At 44.3% G+C, this 19,128-nt stretch overlaps 1 protein-coding gene across 1 annotated transcript in view; it reads right to left on the bottom strand.

Annotated features, from left to right (window-relative positions):
• The window catches only part of LOC120062183 (copper-transporting ATPase 1-like), a 47,085-nt gene continuing 27,957 nt past the window's right edge, over window positions 1–19,128 (bottom strand). The window contains exons 18-20 of the mRNA XM_039011988.1: window positions 18,870–19,073; window positions 3,330–3,550; window positions 1–250 (exon numbers count right to left, since the gene is read on the bottom strand). Coding sequence (XP_038867916.1) covers window positions 1–250; window positions 3,330–3,550; window positions 18,870–19,073 — 675 coding nt within the window. The remainder of the gene's footprint in view (window positions 251–3,329; window positions 3,551–18,869; window positions 19,074–19,128) is intronic.

Below are 19,128 nucleotides of genomic sequence, written 5' to 3' on the forward strand. Positions count from 1 at the left end.
TCAGACAAACTCCTCCTCGCAGTGGGCCTCCCTCACCAACAATGAGTATTTGTCGGGTTCGCTGAGGGCCATGCAGTTGAGGGAGTGCTTTGATTGGAAGTTGGCGACGCGGTCAAATAAGCTCAACTTGGGGGAGGGGCGGCGCAGCTCGCTCATGCCGATGTGGACGCTGACATCTGATAGGCTTGCAGCATGTCTCTTCTGACTGCCCAGACGAGACTTCAGTAGCTCAGCGCTGGGCTTAGTGTAACTACAAACAGAGAGAGAGAGGAGAGTTAGTGAAACTACAAACAGAGAGAGGAGAGAGTTAGTGTAACTACAAACAGAGAGAGAGAGGAGAGTTAGTGTAGCTACAAACAGAGAGAGAGAGGAGAGTTAGTGAAACTACAAACAGAAAGAGAGAGGAGAGTTAGTGTAGCTACAAACAGAGAGAGGGAGGAGAGTTAGTGAAACTACAAACAGAAAGAGAGAGGAGAGTTAGTGTAGCTACAAACAGAGAGAGGAGAGAGTTAGTGTAGCTACAAACAGAGAGAGGAGAGTTAGTGAAACTACAAACCGAGAGAGAGAGGAGAGTTAGTGAAACTACAAACCGAGAGAGAGAGGAGAGTTAGTGAAACTACAAACAGAGAGAGAGAGGAGAGTTAGTTAAACTACAAACAGAGAGAGAGAGGAGAGTTAGTGAAACTACAAACAGAAAGAGAGGAGAGTTAGTGAAACTACAAACAGAGAGAGGGAGGAGAGTTAGTGTAGCTACAAACAGAGAGAGAGAGGAGAGTTAGTGTAACTACAAACAGAGAGAGGTTAGTTAGTGTAACTACAAACAGAGAGAGGAGAGTTAGTGTAACTACAAACAGAGAGAGAGAGGAGAGTTAGTGTAACTACAAACAGAAAGAGAGAGGAGAGTTAGTGTAGCTACAAACAGAGAGAGGAGAGTTAGTGAAACTACAAACCGAGAGAGAGAGGAGAGTTAGTGAAACTACAAACCGAGAGAGAGAGGAGAGTTAGTGAAACTACAAACCGAGAGAGAGAGGAGAGTTAGTGAAACTACAAACCGAGAGAGAGAGGAGAGTTAGTGAAACTACAAACAGAGAGAGAGAGGAGAGTTAGTGAAACTACAAACAGAGAGAGAGAGGAGAGTTAGTGAAACTACAAACCGAGAGAGAGAGGAGAGTTAGTGTAGCTACAAACAGAGAGAGGGAGGAGAGTTAGTGTAGCTACAAACAGAGAGAGAGAGGAGAGTTAGTGTAGCTACAAACAGAGAGAGAGAGGAGAGTTAGTGTAGCTACAAACAGAGAGAGAGAGAGAGGAGAGTTAGTGAAACTACAAACAGAGAGAGCGAGAGGAGAGTTAGTGTAGCTACAAACAGAGAGAGAGAGAGAGGAGAGTTAGTGAAACTACAAACAGAGAGAGCGAGAGGAGAGTTAGTGAAACTACAAACAGAGAGAGAGGGAGAGTTAGTGAAACTACAAACAGAGAGAGAGGGAGAGTTAGTGAAACTACAAACAGAGAGAGAGAGGAGAGTTAGTGTAGCTACAAACAGAGAGAGAGAGGAGAGTTAGTGTAGCTACAAACAGAGAGAGAGAGGAGAGTTAGTGTAGCTACAAACAGAGAGAGAGAGGAGAGTTAGTGTAGCTACAAACAGAGAGAGAGAGGAGAGTTAGTGAAACTACAAACAGAGAGAGAGAGGAGAGTTAGTGTAGCTACAAACAGAGAGAGAGAGGAGAGTTAGTGTAACTACAAACAGAGAGAGAGAGGAGAGTTAGTGTAACTACAAACAGAGAGAGAGAGGAGAGTTAGTGTAACTACAAACAGAAAGAGAGAGGAGAGTTAGTGTAGCTACAAACAGAGAGAGGAGAGTTAGTGAAACTACAAACCGAGAGAGAGAGGAGAGTTAGTGAAACTACAAACCGAGAGAGAGAGGAGAGTTAGTGAAACTACAAACCGAGAGAGAGAGGAGAGTTAGTGAAACTACAAACAGAGAGAGAGAGGAGAGTTAGTGAAACTACAAACAGAGAGAGAGAGGAGAGTTAGTGAAACTACAAACAGAAAGAGAGAGGAGAGTTAGTGAAACTACAAACAGAGAGAGGGAGGAGAGTTAGTGTAGCTACAAACAGAGAGAGAGAGGAGAGTTAGTGTAGCTACAAACAGAGAGAGAGAGGAGAGTTAGTGTAGCTACAAACAGAGAGAGAGAGAGAGGAGAGTTAGTGAAACTACAAACAGAGAGAGCGAGAGGAGAGTTAGTGAAACTACAAACAGAGAGAGAGGGAGAGTTAGTGAAACTACAAACAGAGAGAGAGGGAGAGTTAGTGAAACTACAAACAGAGAGAGAGAGGAGAGTTAGTGTAGCTACAAACAGAGAGAGAGAGGAGAGTTAGTGTAGCTACAAACAGAGAGAGAGAGGAGAGTTAGTGTAGCTACAAACAGAGAGAGAGAGGAGAGTTAGTGTAGCTACAAACAGAGAGAGAGAGGAGAGTTAGTGAAACTACAAACAGAGAGAGAGAGGAGAGTTAGTGTAGCTACAAACAGAGAGAGAGAGGAGAGTTAGTGTAACTACAAACAGAGAGAGAGAGGAGAGTTAGTGTAACTACAAACAGAGAGAGAGAGGAGAGTTAGTGTAACTACAAACAGAGAGAGAGAGGAGAGTTAGTGTAACTACAAACAGAGAGAGAGAGGAGAGTTAGTGTAACTACAAACAGAGAGAGAGAGGAGAGTTAGTGTAACTACAAACAGAGAGAGAGAGGAGAGTTAGTGTAACTACAAACAGAGAGAGAGAGGAGAGTTAGTGTAACTACAAACAGAGAGAGGAGAGTTAGTGTAACTACAAACAGAGAGAGGAGAGTTAGTGTAACTACAAACAGCGAGAGAGAGGAGAGTTAGTGTAACTACAAACAGAGAGAGAGAGGAGAGTTAGTGTAACTACAAACAGAGAGAGGAGAGTTAGTGTAACTACAAACAGAGAGAGAGAGGAGAGTTAGTGTAACTACAAACAGAGAGAGAGGAGAGTTAGTGTAACTACAAACAGAGAGAGGAGAGTTAGTGTAACTACAAACAGAGAGAGGAGAGTTAGATACAAACAGAGAGAGAGGAGAGTTAGTGTAACTACAAACAGAGACAGGAGAGTTGGTGTAACTACAAACAGAGAGAGGAGAGTTAGATACACACAGAAACAGAAACCATAACACACTAAGACACTACAAGTTGTAGTTCAGTTCTGGATTTAGAGTAACTGCAAGAAGAGGGTGGTTAGGAGAGCCACTCCCCCCACCACCACACACACTACTCAAATACCACAGCTTGATGGGAAACTGGCACCTGGTCTGGTAACTCACCATCTGAGTAGTAGAGAGGACAGCACCACCGAGACAGAGGACAGGGCCATGGCAGCAGAACCCATCCATGGCTGGAGAACCAGACCAACAGGCATGAACACCCCTGCAGCGATAGGGATCCCCACCAGGTTATAGACCAGAGCAAACACAAAGTTGATCCTGATTCTCTTGACGGTCTTCTTGGAAAGGTCAATACTCCCCACCACATCCAGCAGGTCATTCTGTGGACAGTGGAGAGAGAGGTAGAGAGAGTGATGGGGGTAGAGAGACAGTGGGAAAGAGAGAGAGATGGGGAGGGAGAGAAAGAAAGAGAAAGAGCGAGAAAGAGAGAGATGGGGGAGATGAAAAAAAACTTTGTATATGATAGAGTGAGCTTTACCATTACTATAACATCTTGCAATTGATAAAAACTAATTTTGGAGGCAGACAGAGGACAGGGAGGCAGACAAAGGACAGGAAGGCAGACAGACATATTAACATGTAGAGATTAACAGACATAAACTTCACAGATCTTCATTGTAAAGGGTTTAAACACTGTTTCCCATGCTTGTTCAATGAACCATAAACAATTAATGAACATGCACCTGTGGAACGGTCGTTAAGACACTAACAGCTTACAGACGGTAGGCAATTAAGGTCACAGTTATGAAAACTTAGGACACTAGAGGCCTTTCTACGGACTGTGAAAAACACCAAAAGAAAGATGCCCAGGGTCCCTGCTCATCTGCGTGAACGTGCCTTAGGCATGCTGCAAGGAGAATGAGGACTGCAGATGTGGCCAGGGCAATACATTGCAATGTCGGTACTGTGAGACGCCTAAGACAGCCCTACAGGGAGACAGGACGGACAGCTGATCGTCCTCGCAGTGGCAGACCATGTGTAACAACACCTGCACAGGATCGGTACATCCGAACATCACACCTGCAGGACAGGTACAGGATGGCAACAACAACTGCCTGAGTTACACCAGGAATGCATAATCCCTCCATCAGTGCTCAGACTGTCCGCAATAGGCTGCGAGAGGCTGGACTGAGGGCTTGTCGGCCTGTTGTAAGGCAGGTCCTCACCAGACATCACCGGCAACAACGTCGCCTATGGGCACAAACCCACCATCGCTGGACCAGACAGGACTGGCAAAAAGTGTTCTTCTCTGACGAGTCACGGTTTAGTCTCACCAGGGGTGCTGGTCGGATTTGCGTTTATCGTTGAAGGAATGAGCGTTACACCGAGGCCTGTACTCTGGAGCGGGATCGATTTGGAGGTGGAGGGTCCGTCATGGTCTGGGGCGGTGTGTCACAGCATCATCGGACTGAGCTTGTTGTCATTGCAGGCAATCTCAACGCTGTGCGTTGCAGGGAAGACATCCTCCTCCCTCATGTGGTATCCTTCCTGTAGGCTCATCCTGACACGACCCTCCAGCATGACAATGCCACCAGCCATACTGCTCATTCTGTGCATGATTTCCTGCAAGACAGGAATGTCAGTGTCCTGCCATGGCCAGCAAAGAGCCCGGATCTCAATCCCAATGAGCACGTCTGGGACGTGTTGGATCGGAGGGTGAAGGCTAGGGCCATTCCCCCCAGAAATGTCCAGGAACTTGCAGGTGCCTTGGTGGAAGAGTGGGGTAACATCTCAAAGCAATAACTGGCAAATCTGGTGCAGTCCTTGAGGAGGAGATGCACTGCAGTACTTAATGCAGCTGGTGGCCACACCAGATACTGACTGTTACTTTTGATTTTGACCCTCCCTTTGTTCAGGGACACATTATTCAATTTCTGTTAGTTACATGTCTGTGGAACTTGTTCAGTTTATGTCTCAATTGTTGAATCTTGTTATGTTCATACAAATATTTACACATGTTAAGTTAAGTTTGCTGAAAATAAACGCAGTTGACAGTGAGAGGACGTTTCTTTTTTTGCTGAGTTTATTAACACGTAGAGATGAAACAGACATGTTAACACGTAGAGATGAAACAGACATGTTAACACGTAGAGATGAAACAGACATGTTAACACGTAGAGATGAAACAGACATGTTAACACGTAGAGATGAAACAGACATGTTAACACGTAGAGATGAAACAGACATGTTAACACGTAGAGATGAAACAGACATGTTGACACGTAGAGATGAAACAGACATGTTGACATGTAGAGATGAAACAGACATGTTAACACGTAGAGATGAAACAGACATGTTAACACGTAGAGATGAATCAGACATGTTAACATGTAGAGATGTAGAGATGAAACAGACATGTTAACACGTAGAGATGAATCAGACATGTTGACATGTAGAGATGAAGAGATGAAACAGACATGTTAACACGTAGAGATGAAACAGACATGTTAACATGTAGAGATGAAACAGACATGTTAACATGTAGAGATGAATCAGACATGTTGACATGTAGAGATGTAGAGATGAAACAGACATGTTAACATGTAGAGACTATCAGACAGACATACCACGGTTTCCGTTAGGAAAATAAAACTTTTTTATTCACCGGACATTTGAGAAATGTACCTGACCCTGATTAGGGCGTCCACCCACGGTGCTCAGAATAATTAACCTGATTTGGGCGTCCACCCACGGCGCTCAGAATAATTAACCTGATTTGGGCGTCCACCCACGGTGCTCAGAATAATTAACCTGATTAGGGCGTCCACCCACAGTGCTCAGAATAATTAACCTGATTTGGGCGTCCACCCACGGTGTTCAGAATAATTAACCTGATTTGGGCGTCCACCCACGGTGCTCAGAATAATTAACCTGATTAGGGCGTCCACCCACGGTGCTCAGAATGACAGAAATCACATTTACATTATGGTAATTCATTTTAACAGAACAATTTGGAGGATTGTATTTGAGGATGCAACAGGACGCGTTCCTTCTTACTGAATTCCAACAGGATGCGTTCCTTCTTACTGAATTCCAACAGGATGCGTTCCTTCTTACTGAATTCCAACAGGATGCGTTCCCTCTTACTGAATTCCAACAGGATGCGTCCCTTCTTACTGAATTCCAACAGGATGCGTCCCTTCTTACTGAATTCCAACAGGATGCGTTCCTTCTTACTGAATTCCAACAGGATGCGTTCCTTCTTACTGAATTCCAACAGGATGCGTTCCTTCTTACTGAATTCCAACAGGATGCGTTCCTTCTTACTGAATTCCAACAGGATGCGTTCCTTCTTACTGAATTCCAACAGGATGCGTTCCTTCTTACTGAATTCCAACAGGATGCGTTCCTTCTTACTGAATTCCAACAGGATGCGTTCCCTCTTACTGAATTCCAACAGGATGCGTTCCTTCTTACTGAATTCCAACAGGATGCGTTCCCTCTTACTGAATTCTAACAGGATGCGTTCCTTCTTACTGAATTCCAACAGGATGCGTTCCCTCTTACTGAATTCCAACAGGATGCGTTCCTTCTTACTGAATTCCAACAGGATGCGTTCCCTCTTACTGAATTCCAACAGGATGCGTTCCCTCTTACTGAATTCCAACAGGATGCGTTCCCTCTTACTGAATTCCAACAGGATGCGTTCCTTCTTACTGAATTCCAACAGGATGCGTTCCTTCTTACTGAATTCCAACAGGATGCGTTCCCTCTTACTGAATTCCAACAGGATGCGTTCCTTCTTACTGAATTCCAACAGGATGCGTTCCTTCTTACTGAATTCCAACAGGATGCGTTCCTTCTTACCGAATTCCAACAGGACGCGTTCCTTCTTACCGAATTCCAACAGGACGCGTTCCTTCTTACCGAATTCCAACAGGACGCGTTCCTTCTTACCGAATTCCAACAGGACGCGTTCCTTCTTACCGAATTCCAACAGGACGCGTTCCTTCTTACCGAATTCCAACAGGACGCGTTCCTTCTTACCGAATTCCAACAGGACGCGTTCCTTCTTACCGAATTCCAACAGGATGCGTTCCTTCTTACCGAATTCCAACAGGATGCGTTCCCTCTTACTGAATTCCAACAGGATGCGTTCCCTCTTACTGAATTCCAACAGGATGCGTTCCTTCTTACCGAATTCCAACAGGACGCGTTCCTTCTTACCGAATTCCAACAGGACGCGTTCCTTCTTACCGAATTCCAACAGGACGCGTTCCTTCTTACCGAATTCCAACAGGACGCGTTCCTTCTTACCGAATTCCAACAGGACGCGTTCCTTCTTACCGAATTCCAACAGGACGCGTTCCTTCTTACCGAATTCCAACAGGATGCGTTCCTTCTTACTGAATTCCAACAGGATGCGTTCCCTCTTACTGAATTCCAACAGGATGCGTTCCCTCTTACTGAATTCCAACAGGATGCGTTCCTTCTTACTGAATTCCAACAGGATGCGTTCCTTCTTACTGAATTCCAACAGGATGCGTTCCTTCTTACTGAATTCCAACAGGATGCGTTCCCTCTTACTGAATTCCAACAGGATGCGTTCCTTCTTACTGAATTCCAACAGGATGCGTTCCTTCTTACTGAATTCCAACAGGATGCGTTCCTTCTTACTGAATTCTAACAGGATGCGTTCCTTCTTACTGAATTCCAACAGGATGCTTTCCTTCTTACTGAATTCCAACAGGATGCGTTCCTTCTTACTGAATTCCAACAGGACGCGTTCCTTCTTACTGAATTCCAACAGGACGCGTTCCTTCTTACTGAATTCCAACAGGACGCGTTCCTTCTTACTGAATTCCAACAGGACGCGTTCCTTCTTACTGAATTCCAACAGGATGCGTTCCTTCTTACTGAATTCCAACAGGATGCGTTCCTTCTTACTCAATTCCAACAGGATGCGTTCCTTCTTACTGAATTCCAACAGGATGCGTTCCTTCTTACTGAATTCCAACAGGATGCGTTCCTTCTTACCGAATTCCAACAGGACGCGTTCCTTCTTACTGAATTCCAACAGGATGCGTTCCTTCTTACTGAATTCCAACAGGACGCGTTCCTTCTTACTGAATTCCAACAGGATGCGTTCCTTCTTACTGAATTCCAACAGGATGCGTTCCTTCTTACTGAATTCCAACAGGATGCGTTCCTTCTTACTGAATTCCAACAGGATGCGTTCCTTCTTACTGAATTCCAACAGGATGCGTTCCTTCTTACCGAATTCCAACAGGATGCGTTCCCTCTTACTGAATTCTAACAGGATGCGTTCCTTCTTACTGAATTCTAACAGGATGCGTTCCCTCTTACTGAATTCCAACAGGATGCGTTCCTTCTTACTGAATTCCAACAGGACGCGTTCCTTCTTACTGAATTCCAACAGGATGCGTTCCTTCTTACTGAATTCCAACAGGATGCGTTCCCTCTTACTGAATTCCAACAGGATGCGTCCCTTCTTACTGAATTCCAACAGGATGCGTTCCCTCTTACTGAATTCCAACAGGATGCGTCCCTTCTTACTGAATTCCAACAGGATGCGTCCCTTCTTACTGAATTCCAACAGGATGCGTTCCTTCTTACTGAATTCCAACAGGATGCGTTCCCTCTTACTGAATTCCAACAGGATGCGTCCCTTCTTCCTGAATTCCAACAGGATGCGTTCCTTCTTACTGAATTCCAACAGGATGCGTTCCTTCTTACCGAATTCCAACAGGATGCGTTCCTTCTTACTGATTTCCACAGGATGTGTTCCTTCTTACTGAATTCCGATGTGCACTTTAAAGATGTTAGAACAACTGTCAGCCAACAAGACGAGTAACAAACAGCTAAATCACCAGCCTGTCAATCTACTATCCCCCATAGTAGAAACGTTGACCTATTTTTGTTGTTCAGCATGTTGTTCTGTCCTAGAAATAAATAGCCTATTCAAAACAGACTGGGACAGTTGTGGGACGATAGATCCCACATTCATACAACCAGTTTGAGTTTGAGTTTATTTTATTTTTACAGGGACAGTGCACATTAATCAACGTTTCAGTAAAAGTGCCGGTTTTAGCCAGCCGGCTAATTTTCAACCGCAGTCCCTGGGCAGGTTATTAAAAACAATTACAATATGGACAATAGCAACATAGAACAAGACATAGCATACAGACATAGCAACATAGGACAAGCAAGACGTAGCATACAGACAGAGCAACATAGAACAAAAAGCAGCAAGACAAAATTCATAAAAGCAACAAAGTGTTTCCACACCTCACAAGTTAGACAACAGACATGGAAAGCGGCAACACACAGCTAGGGACCATGTTCACAAATCTGATTGACCTTAAGCCATGTCTTCAAGCATTTTGTGAAAGTGTGATATGTGGTGCAGTTATGTGTGTCTGATGGCAGTGTATTCCAGACATGGGAAGCTCTCACAGAAAAAGCGGATTTACTAAAGGTGCTTTTCCTTAGGGGAACTACACAGTCACCTCTCATGGCAGACCTTGTGGATCTGCTGCCATATGTTTGGGTTTTCTGTTTAACAAAAATACTGAGTGGAGGGGGAGCCAAGCCATTTAGGATCTTGAATACAAGACATGCATCAGTGTATTGCACAAGATTTTCCCAACTCAGGAGCTCATGCTTTCTGAGGATGTGACAGTGATGATGGCTATTGGGCTTCCTATCAAGCACTTTGAGAGCCTGTTTGTAGACAGACTGAATAGGTCTTACTGTTGTACAGCAAGCTTGGGCCCAACTAGTCAAGCAGTATGTTAAGTGGGGGAGTATCATAGATTTGAAGTACAGTTTTGCTACCTCTGTAGTCAAACAATTTCGAATATATCGGAAATTAGCTAGGTTGAATTTGGTTATTTGAATTACCTTTTTCACGTGCTTTTTAAAAGAGAGGTTGGAATCAAGTATGATGCCAAGGTACTTAAAATCAGATACCACCTGGAGCTTCTCCCCTGACACATAGACATCTGGCTCAGTAGCATCTGTTGCCCTCTTTGTGAAGAACATGCAAACAGTTTTTTTCACATTGAGATGCAAACACGAGTCACTGAGCCACTTTGTAACCTGGACCATTACAGTAGTGAGTTCTTGTGCAGCTTGTTGTTTGCTCTTTGCATGCACATATATCACTGTATCATCTGCATACATTTGAACTTCAGACCCAGTACAGACAGAAGGCAGATCATTAATGTACAGGCTGAACAGGAGGGGCCCCAGTATTGACCCTTGGGGCACGCCCACATCATAGCTAAGAGTGGGCGACAGCTCATTGCTCACTCTGACACACTGAGTTCTGCCTTCAAGGTATGATTTCATCCATCTCAAGGCATCAGGGGAAAAGTTAAACTTGGACAATTTTGTGATGAGAATCTCATGGTTAACAGTATCAAAAGCCTTCCTTAGGTCCAGAAACACAGCCCCAACAACGCCCCCTTTGTCCATCTTGGACTTCACATTTTCCAGAAGAAAGCAGTTGGCCGTTTCTGTGGAGTGTTTCGCTCTGAAGCCAAACTGCATGGAATGTAATGTGAAGGGGCTGTTGTTGAGGTGGGCAATCAGTTGTTCTGCTACACACTTTTCAACAACCTTTGACACCACAGGTAATATACTAATGGGCCTGTAGTTACTCACGTCAGCAGGGTCGCCTGATTTAAAGATGGCTGTTATTATGGCCGACTTCCATACCCTTGGAAACACCCCGAGACCAATAGATGTGTTGGTGACCTTAGTAATGGGGCCAATGAGTGACTCTTTGTAGTTTTTAAGAAAGGTAGAGTCCATCCCAAACACATCTTTGGCTTTAGAGTTCTTTAGTGAGCTAATCACCTTGTCCACCTTTGACTCAGAAACCTCCCTTATGATGAAGACAGGTTGAGCATCATTTACTAGCACTGAGCCCAAGAAACCAGTGGAGGGGTTCTGTGTCAGTACCCTGACAGAGTCAATAAAGTAGGAATTGAAGGCTATTGCTATTTCAACTGCATCCTGTGTTAGATTGTTATTCACCATGATTTCTAGTCTTTTTGCAGTGTTACTATGGTCTTTCCCTGTTAACTTTTTTAGATTCTCCCAGATCAGTTTAGAATTTCCCTTTGCTTCACCAATTATGTTAATAAAAAAGTTTGCCTTGGCCTGTCTGATTTCTTTCATCACCTTATTTCTCAACATGGTAAACCTACGTCTGTCATGCTCTAATTTGGATCTTAGGGCTATTTTTAGATAATAATCTCGTTCTTTCATCAATTTCCAGATTTCTCCATTTAGCCAAGGAAGAGTGCTCTTTTGGCCAGGTTTGGATTTGATTTTCTTTAGGAAACCATTTAATGTAGTCTGGATTGTGGATAGAAAAACTTGACTATCAGCTTCCACGTCTGCATAGGACAAGAGATCATTCCAGTTAATTCCCTTAATTGCATTTTCAAAATAGCTTAATTCACTCTTAGGTATTCTTAGTTGATCAGGCTTTCTAACAGTAGAGAGGTTAAACCTGCTCTTAGACAGCTTTCTGGCTATAAGTGTCAGATTATGATCAGATAGCCCAGTAACCATATTGAATGATTTAGTCACTCTCTCTGGTTTATTACTGAACACCAAATCAATCTGTGTTTTAGAGCAACAAGTCACCCTGGTTGGCCCTTTAACTAGCTGTGTAAGGTCAAAGGTATTAATGATCCGTTTGAGGGTTTTCCTACAACACTTGTCTTCATAATTAATGTTAAAATCTCCCATTAAGATGACCTCTTTCCCAAAATCACATTCCCTAAGCATGTTTTTAAACTGATCAAAAAACACACTTTTGGTGGAAGGTGGCCTATACATTCCAATGAGGGTAAAAGACATTTGGGGAGACAGTGTAATGTTCAGGCCAATACATTCTAGTTCATTATCACATGACCACTCAATTTGTTTACATCGGATATGTTCTTTAATGTAAATCATCACACCCCCTCCTCTTCCTTCAGTCCTGTCTCTCCTGAAAACATTGTAGCCAGGCACAATCAAAGCAGCAGATGGAGAGTTTTTATGGAGCCATGTCTCCGAGAGGCAGAGAAAGTCAAGGTTGGAGTCTGTGAGTAGATGTTGAATTTGATCACTTTTTGGAATGACACTACGAATGTTCAAGTGCCCCCCTAGTAGTCCCTTGGGCTTAGCTCGTGGGTCCCAGATGACTCGAGAGTGATTGACACATTGAAAAAAGTTAAATTTTCTGTGTTTTCTGACGGCTGGGTTTAGGCCGTTTTGTTTCGTTTTGATTAGGGGCAGTTCGGTAGCGCAATTAACAATCCCTCCCGCCTGCACTGGATGCGGGGAACTAATTAAAACAGCTTGCGTACCAGAAGCAGAGTCAGGGATCGCATATAGCGACTTTGGTATGTTTGAAGAGTCAAAATCTATCCTGGAGCCGGGTGAGTCGAGAGAAACCATAGGACCATAGCACTCACCCACTTCCACAGCGGCGACGATCAGTGGACGAGGCCATCCACCGCTTTCCACTCCGGTGCGTATCGCTGGCTCGGTGATGTTGGGCCCAGGATTGAGTTGCACATCCCCGGAGAGCAGGAGGGTAGTGAACAGGTAGTTTAACAGTTTCCGATAAATGTTGGACTTGTGTTTGTTGCGCCTAAGCGGTTCAGTAGAATAAGGAGCGAGGTAGACTTGGCCATTATTCAGAACATTATGGTATGCTGTGTACTGTCCGCTCCCGTGGAACGGTGAACCAATGTGTTTGGTGTTAATATTCTCCGGTAGTAGACTGATTGTGTCATCCCAGCAAGGACGCACTGAGATTATCAGTAGAGCAGCTACATAACTGACAATCATGGCAGAGTACTGGAGATAAAACACATAATTGCGCTTTAACTCTTTGCATGAGTTACTTAGCTGGGGTCGGCGTACACCTGATGGTTTAGATAAAATTACAGCATTCGAATGCGAAGCGGCACCTGCCGCACCACCCTGTCTTCCGTCCGCCATTTTGTCCGCCAGGTTGTTCTAGTAGGCCTAGACTACATAAATAAAACGTTTAAAAGCAACGAGTCTGATGCAACAGATCAGAACGTTTGTTATTAAAATGTTCATCAACTATTATTTCTTCACATTATAAGCACAGCAATGCACACAAGGCAGTAGGCTACACGCAAATGTGCATTCTATAATGCAGTTAGCAGGACAACACTGTTGTCAAACAGGCCCTCTACATGTGAATGTGCATTCTATAATGCAGTTAGCAGGTAAACACTGTTGTCAAAAAGGCCCTCTACATGTGAATGTGCATTCTATAATGCAGTTAGCAGGAAACCACTGTTGTCAAACAGGCCCTCTACATGTGAATGTGCATTCTATAATGCAGTTAGCAGGACAACACTGTTGTCAAACAGGCCCTCTACATGTGAATGTGCATTCTATAATGCAGTTAGCAGGAAACCACTGTTGTCAAAAAGGCCCTCTACATGTGAATGTGCATTCTATAATGCAGTTAGCAGGAAACCACTGTTGTCAAAAAGGCCCTCTACATGTGAATGTGCATTCTATAATGCAGTTAGCAGGAAACCACTGTTGTCAAACAGGCCCTCTACATGTGAATGTGCATTCTATAATGCAGTTAGCAGGACAACACTGTTGTCAAACAGGCCCTCTACATGTGAATGTGCATTCTATAATGCAGTTAGCAGGAAACCACTGTTGTCAAACAGGCCCTCTACATGTGAATGTGCATTCTATAATGCAGTTAGCAGGTAAACACTGTTGTCAAACAGGCCCTCTACATGTGAATGTGCATTCTATAATGCAGTTAGCAGGACAACACTGTTGTCAAACAGGCCCTCTACATGTGAATGTGCATTCTATAATGCAGTTAGCAGGTAAACACTGTTGTCAAAAAGGCCCTCTACATGTGAATGTGCATTCTATAATGCAGTTAGCAGGACAACACTGTTGTCAAACAGGCCCTCTACATGTGAATGTGCATTCTATAATGCAGTTAGCAGGTAAACACTGTTGTCAAAAAGGCCCTCTACATGTGAATGTGCATTCTATAATGCAGTTAGCAGGACAACACTGTTGTCAAACAGGCCCTCTACATGTGAATGTGCATTCTATAATGCAGTTAGCAGGAAACCACTGTTGTCAAAAAGGCCCTCTACATGTGAATGTGCATTCTATAATGCAGTTAGCAGGACAACACTGTTGTCAAACAGGCCCTCTACATGTGAATGTGCATTCTATAATGCAGTTAGCAGGAAACCACTGTTGTCAAACAGGCCCTCTACATGTGAATGTGCATTCTATAATGCAGTTAGCAGGTAAACACTGTTGTCAAACAGGCCCTCTACATGTGAATGTGCATTCTATAATGCAGTTAGCAGGACAACACTGTTGTCAAAAAGGCCCTCTACATGTGAATGTGCATTCTATAATGCAGTTAGCAGGAAACCACTGTTGTCAAAAAGGCCCTCTACATGTGAATGTGCATTCTATAATGCAGTTAGCAGGTAAACACTGTTGTCAAACAGGCCCTCTACATGTGAATGTGCATTCTATAATGCAGTTAGCAGGACAACACTGTTGTCAAACAGGCCCTCTACATGTGAATGTGCATTCTATAATGCAGTTAGCAGGACAACACTGTTGTCAAAAAGGCCCTCTACATGTGAATGTGCATTCTATAATGCAGTTAGCAGGACAACACTGTTGTCAAACAGGCCCTCTACATGCGAATGTGCATTCTATAATGCAGTTAGCAGGACAACACTGTTGTCAAAAAGGCCCTCTACATGTGAATGTGCATTCTATAATGCAGTTAGCAGGAAACCACTGTTGTCAAAAAGGCCCTCTACATGTGAATGTGCATTCTATAATGCAGTTAGCAGGACAACACTGTTGTCAAAAAGGCCCTCTACATGTGAATGTGCATTCTATAATGCAGTTAGCAGGTAAACACTGTTGTCAAAAAGGCCCTCTACATGTGAATGTGCATTCTATAATGCAGTTAGCAGGACAACACTGTTGTCAAACAGGCCCTCTACATGTGAATGTGCATTCTATAATGCAGTTAGCAGGAAACCACTGTTGTCAAACAGGCCCTCTACATGTGAATGTGCATTCTATAATGCAGTTAGCAGGTAAACACTGTTGTCAAACAGGCCCTCTACATGTGAATGTGCATTCTATAATGCAGTTAGCAGGTAAACACTGTTGTCAAAAAGGCCCTCTACATGTGAATGTGCATTCTATAATGCAGTTAGCAGGTGAACACTGTTGTCAAACAGGCCCTCTACATGTGAATGTGCATTCTATAATGCAGTTAGCAGGACAACACTGTTGTCAAAAAGGCCCTCTACATGTGAATGTGCATTCTATAATGCAGTTAGCAGGAAACCACTGTTGTCAAAAAGGCCCTCTACATGTGAATGTGCATTCTATAATGCAGTTAGCAGGACAACACTGTTGTCAAAAAGGCCCTCTACATGTGCTCCTCTGCTCTCATCCTTCTAGACCTATCGGCTGCCTTTGATACTGTGAACCATCAGATCCTCCTCTCCACCCTCTCCGAGTTGGGCATCTCCGGCGCGGCCCACGCTTGGATTGCGTCCTACCTGACAGGTCGCTCCTACCAGGTGGCGTGGCGAGAATCTGTCTCCGCACCACGTGCTCTCACCACTGGTGTCCCCCAGGGCTCTGTTCTAGGCCCTCTCCTATTCTCGCTATACACCAAGTCACTTGGCTCTGTCATACCCTCACATGGTCTCTCCTATCATTGCTATGCAGACGACACACAATTAATCTTCTCCTTTCCCCCTTCTGATAACCAGGTGGCGAATCGCATCTCTGCATGTCTGGCAGACATATCAGTGTGGATGACGGATCACCACCTCAAGCTGAACCTCGGCAAGACGGAGCTGCTCTTCCTCCCGGGGAAGGACTGCCCGTTCCATGATCTCGCCATCACGGTTGACAACTCCATTGTGTCCTCCTCCCAGAGTGCTAAGAACCTTGGCGTGATCCTGGACAACACCCTGTCGTTCTCAACTAACATCAAGGCGGTGACCCGTTCCTGTAGGTTCATGCTCTACAACATTCGCAGAGTACGACCCTGACTCACACAGGAAGCGGCGCAGGTCCTAATCCAGGCACTTGTCATCTCCCGTCTGGATTACTGCAACTTGCTGTTGGCTGGGCTCCCTGCCTGTGCCATTAAACCCCTACAACTCATCCAGAACGCCGCAGCCCGTCTGGTGTTCAACCTTCCTAAGTTCTCTCACGTCACCCCGCTCCTCCGCTCTCTCCACTGGCTTCCAGTTGAAGCTCGCATCCGCTACAAGACCATGGTGCTTGCCTACGGAGCTGTGAGGGGAACGGCACCTCCGTACCTTCAGGCTCTGATCAGGCCCTACACCCAAACAAGGGCACTGCGTTCATCCACCTCTGGCCTGCTCGCCTCCCTACCTCTGAGGAAGTACAGTTCCCGCTCAGCCCAGTCAAAACTGTTCGCTGCTCTGGCACCCCAATGGTGGAACAAACTCCCTCACGACGCCAGGTCAGCGGAGTCAATCACCACCTTCCGGAGACACCTGAAACCCCACCTCTTTAAGGAATACCTAGGATAGGATAAAGTAATCCTTCTAACCCCCCCCCCCCCCCCTTAAAAGATTTAGATGCACTATTGTAAAGTGGTTGTTCCACTGGATATCATAAGGTGAATGCACCAATTTGTAAGTCGCTCTGGATAAGAGCGTCTGCTAAATGACTTAAATGTAAATGTAAATGTGAATGTGCATTCTATAATGCAGATAGCAGGAAAACTCTGTTGTCAAAAATGCCCTCTACATGTGAATGTGCATTCTATAATGCAGTTAGCAGGTAAACACTGTTGTCAAACAGGCCCTCTACATGTGAGCGGTTTCATGTGACTGAGAAACTTAGAAAGAAGGGAGATCTAAGGATGCAACAACTAGCCTGGGTTGCTAATATGACTAGGATTGTCAACAACTAGCCTGGGTTGCTAATATGACTAGGATTGTCAACAACTAGCCTGGGTTGCTAATATGACTAGGATTGTCAACAACTAGCCTGGGTTGCTAATATGACTAGGATTGTCAACAACTAGCCTGGGTTGCTAATATGACTAGGATTGTCAACAACTAGCCTGGGTTGCTAATATGACTAGGATTGTCAACAACTAGCCTGGGTTGCTAATATGACTAGGATTGTCAACAACTAGCCTGGGTTGCTAATATGACTAGGATTGTCAACAACTAGCCTGGGTTGCTAATATGACTGGGATTGTCAACAACTAGCCTGGGTTGCTAATATGACTAGGATTGTCAACAACTAGCCTGGGTTGCTAATATGACTAGGATTGTCAACAACTAGCCTGGGTTGCTAATATGACTAGGATTGTCAACAACTAGCCTGGGTTGCTAATATGACTAGGATTGTCAACAACTAGCCTGGGTTGCTAATATGACTGGGATTGTCAACAACTAGCCTGGGTTGCTAATATGACTGGGATTGTCAACAACTAGCCTGGGTTGCTAATATGACTAGGATTGTCAACAACTAGCCTGGGTTGCTAATATGACTAGGATTGTCAACAACTAGCCTGGGTTGCTAATATGACTGGGATTGTCAACAACTAGCCTGGGTTGCTAATATGACTGGGATTGTGCCTTTGGCTACTGGACAATGAAAGAAAGTTGATTTGAAAACCAATAGAACATGAGAGAAAAATGCTACTGGCTTCAATGGCATATGGAAGTCTTTATAAAATAATTTCCTCCATGATATATATGGTAGGATTTTGGCTAGGCTACTTTGAAGCAAGGTAAGACATACCGGATAATATGAAGTAAAATGTTCAGGTTTCAAACAATTAAGTATATGTTTTCAAAATGTATACTGCTGTCTGCCTACCATTGTCTATACACTTTAAATGGCAAGCGAGCTTCAATTTGAAAACAAAGGAGAGCTCAGATGATAGATCATAGATTAATTTTAGACTACACAAGCTTACAAACAATTACAATGGCACAATAATCACAAGAATGGCTTCAGATCAAAGTCTACGTTGAGACCGAAGGGAACAAGGGTCTTTAAAGCGAGCTTCAATTACCAGTTGAGAAATAAACAGGTTTTAACACACATTTGCATTTCCAATTGTTGTGCACTTATAAAAAGCATGTTTCACTCCAGCAGCAACGAACGGGCTGTTAGAGAAGCTGCAGCAGCAGCTCTCGCTCTGTCTGACAGATTTCCGCTCATCATGCTGTGATGAATATGATACACAACGACTAACGAAGCTCCAATTTAATTCCACTAAATTATGCAAATGAACCTATAGACCAATAAGCATGCCCGGTCAAATGTATTTCCATCAACTGGTATTTCCATCAATGAATAGGCTAAAAAGCATCATTTTGCAATGGGATTTTTTTTCTTTCGTCCCGGGCAATTAATATTTTATTCATCAGCTATTCATTTTTCATTTCATTTTTTTGGCCAAAAAACAGCTATTACCAGATAACGGAAACCCTGAGACAGACAGACATATTAACATGTAGAGATTATCAGACAGACATATTAACATTTAACCAGACAGGTAAACATCCATCCATACACCCAGTCTTGCCCTCTTCTCCTCACCCTGATCAGCACCACGTCAGCTGCCTCTATGGCCACGTCAGAGCCCGTTCCTATGGCGATGCCAACATCTGCCATGGCCAGAGCGGGTGAGTCGTTGACCCCGTCACCCACCATGGCCACCCTCTTCCCTGCCTGCTGCAGCTGCTCTACCATGGCCACCTTGTGGGACGGCAGCAACTCTGCAAACACCTTCTTGATTCCCACCTGGAGGAGAGATAGAGACAGCTAAATGACAGTTCACAAGCCACAATAAAACCAC

The sequence above is a fragment of the Salvelinus namaycush genome, chromosome 17 (genome assembly GCF_016432855.1).
Source record: "Salvelinus namaycush isolate Seneca chromosome 17, SaNama_1.0, whole genome shotgun sequence".
Taxonomy (NCBI): domain Eukaryota; kingdom Metazoa; phylum Chordata; class Actinopteri; order Salmoniformes; family Salmonidae; genus Salvelinus; species Salvelinus namaycush.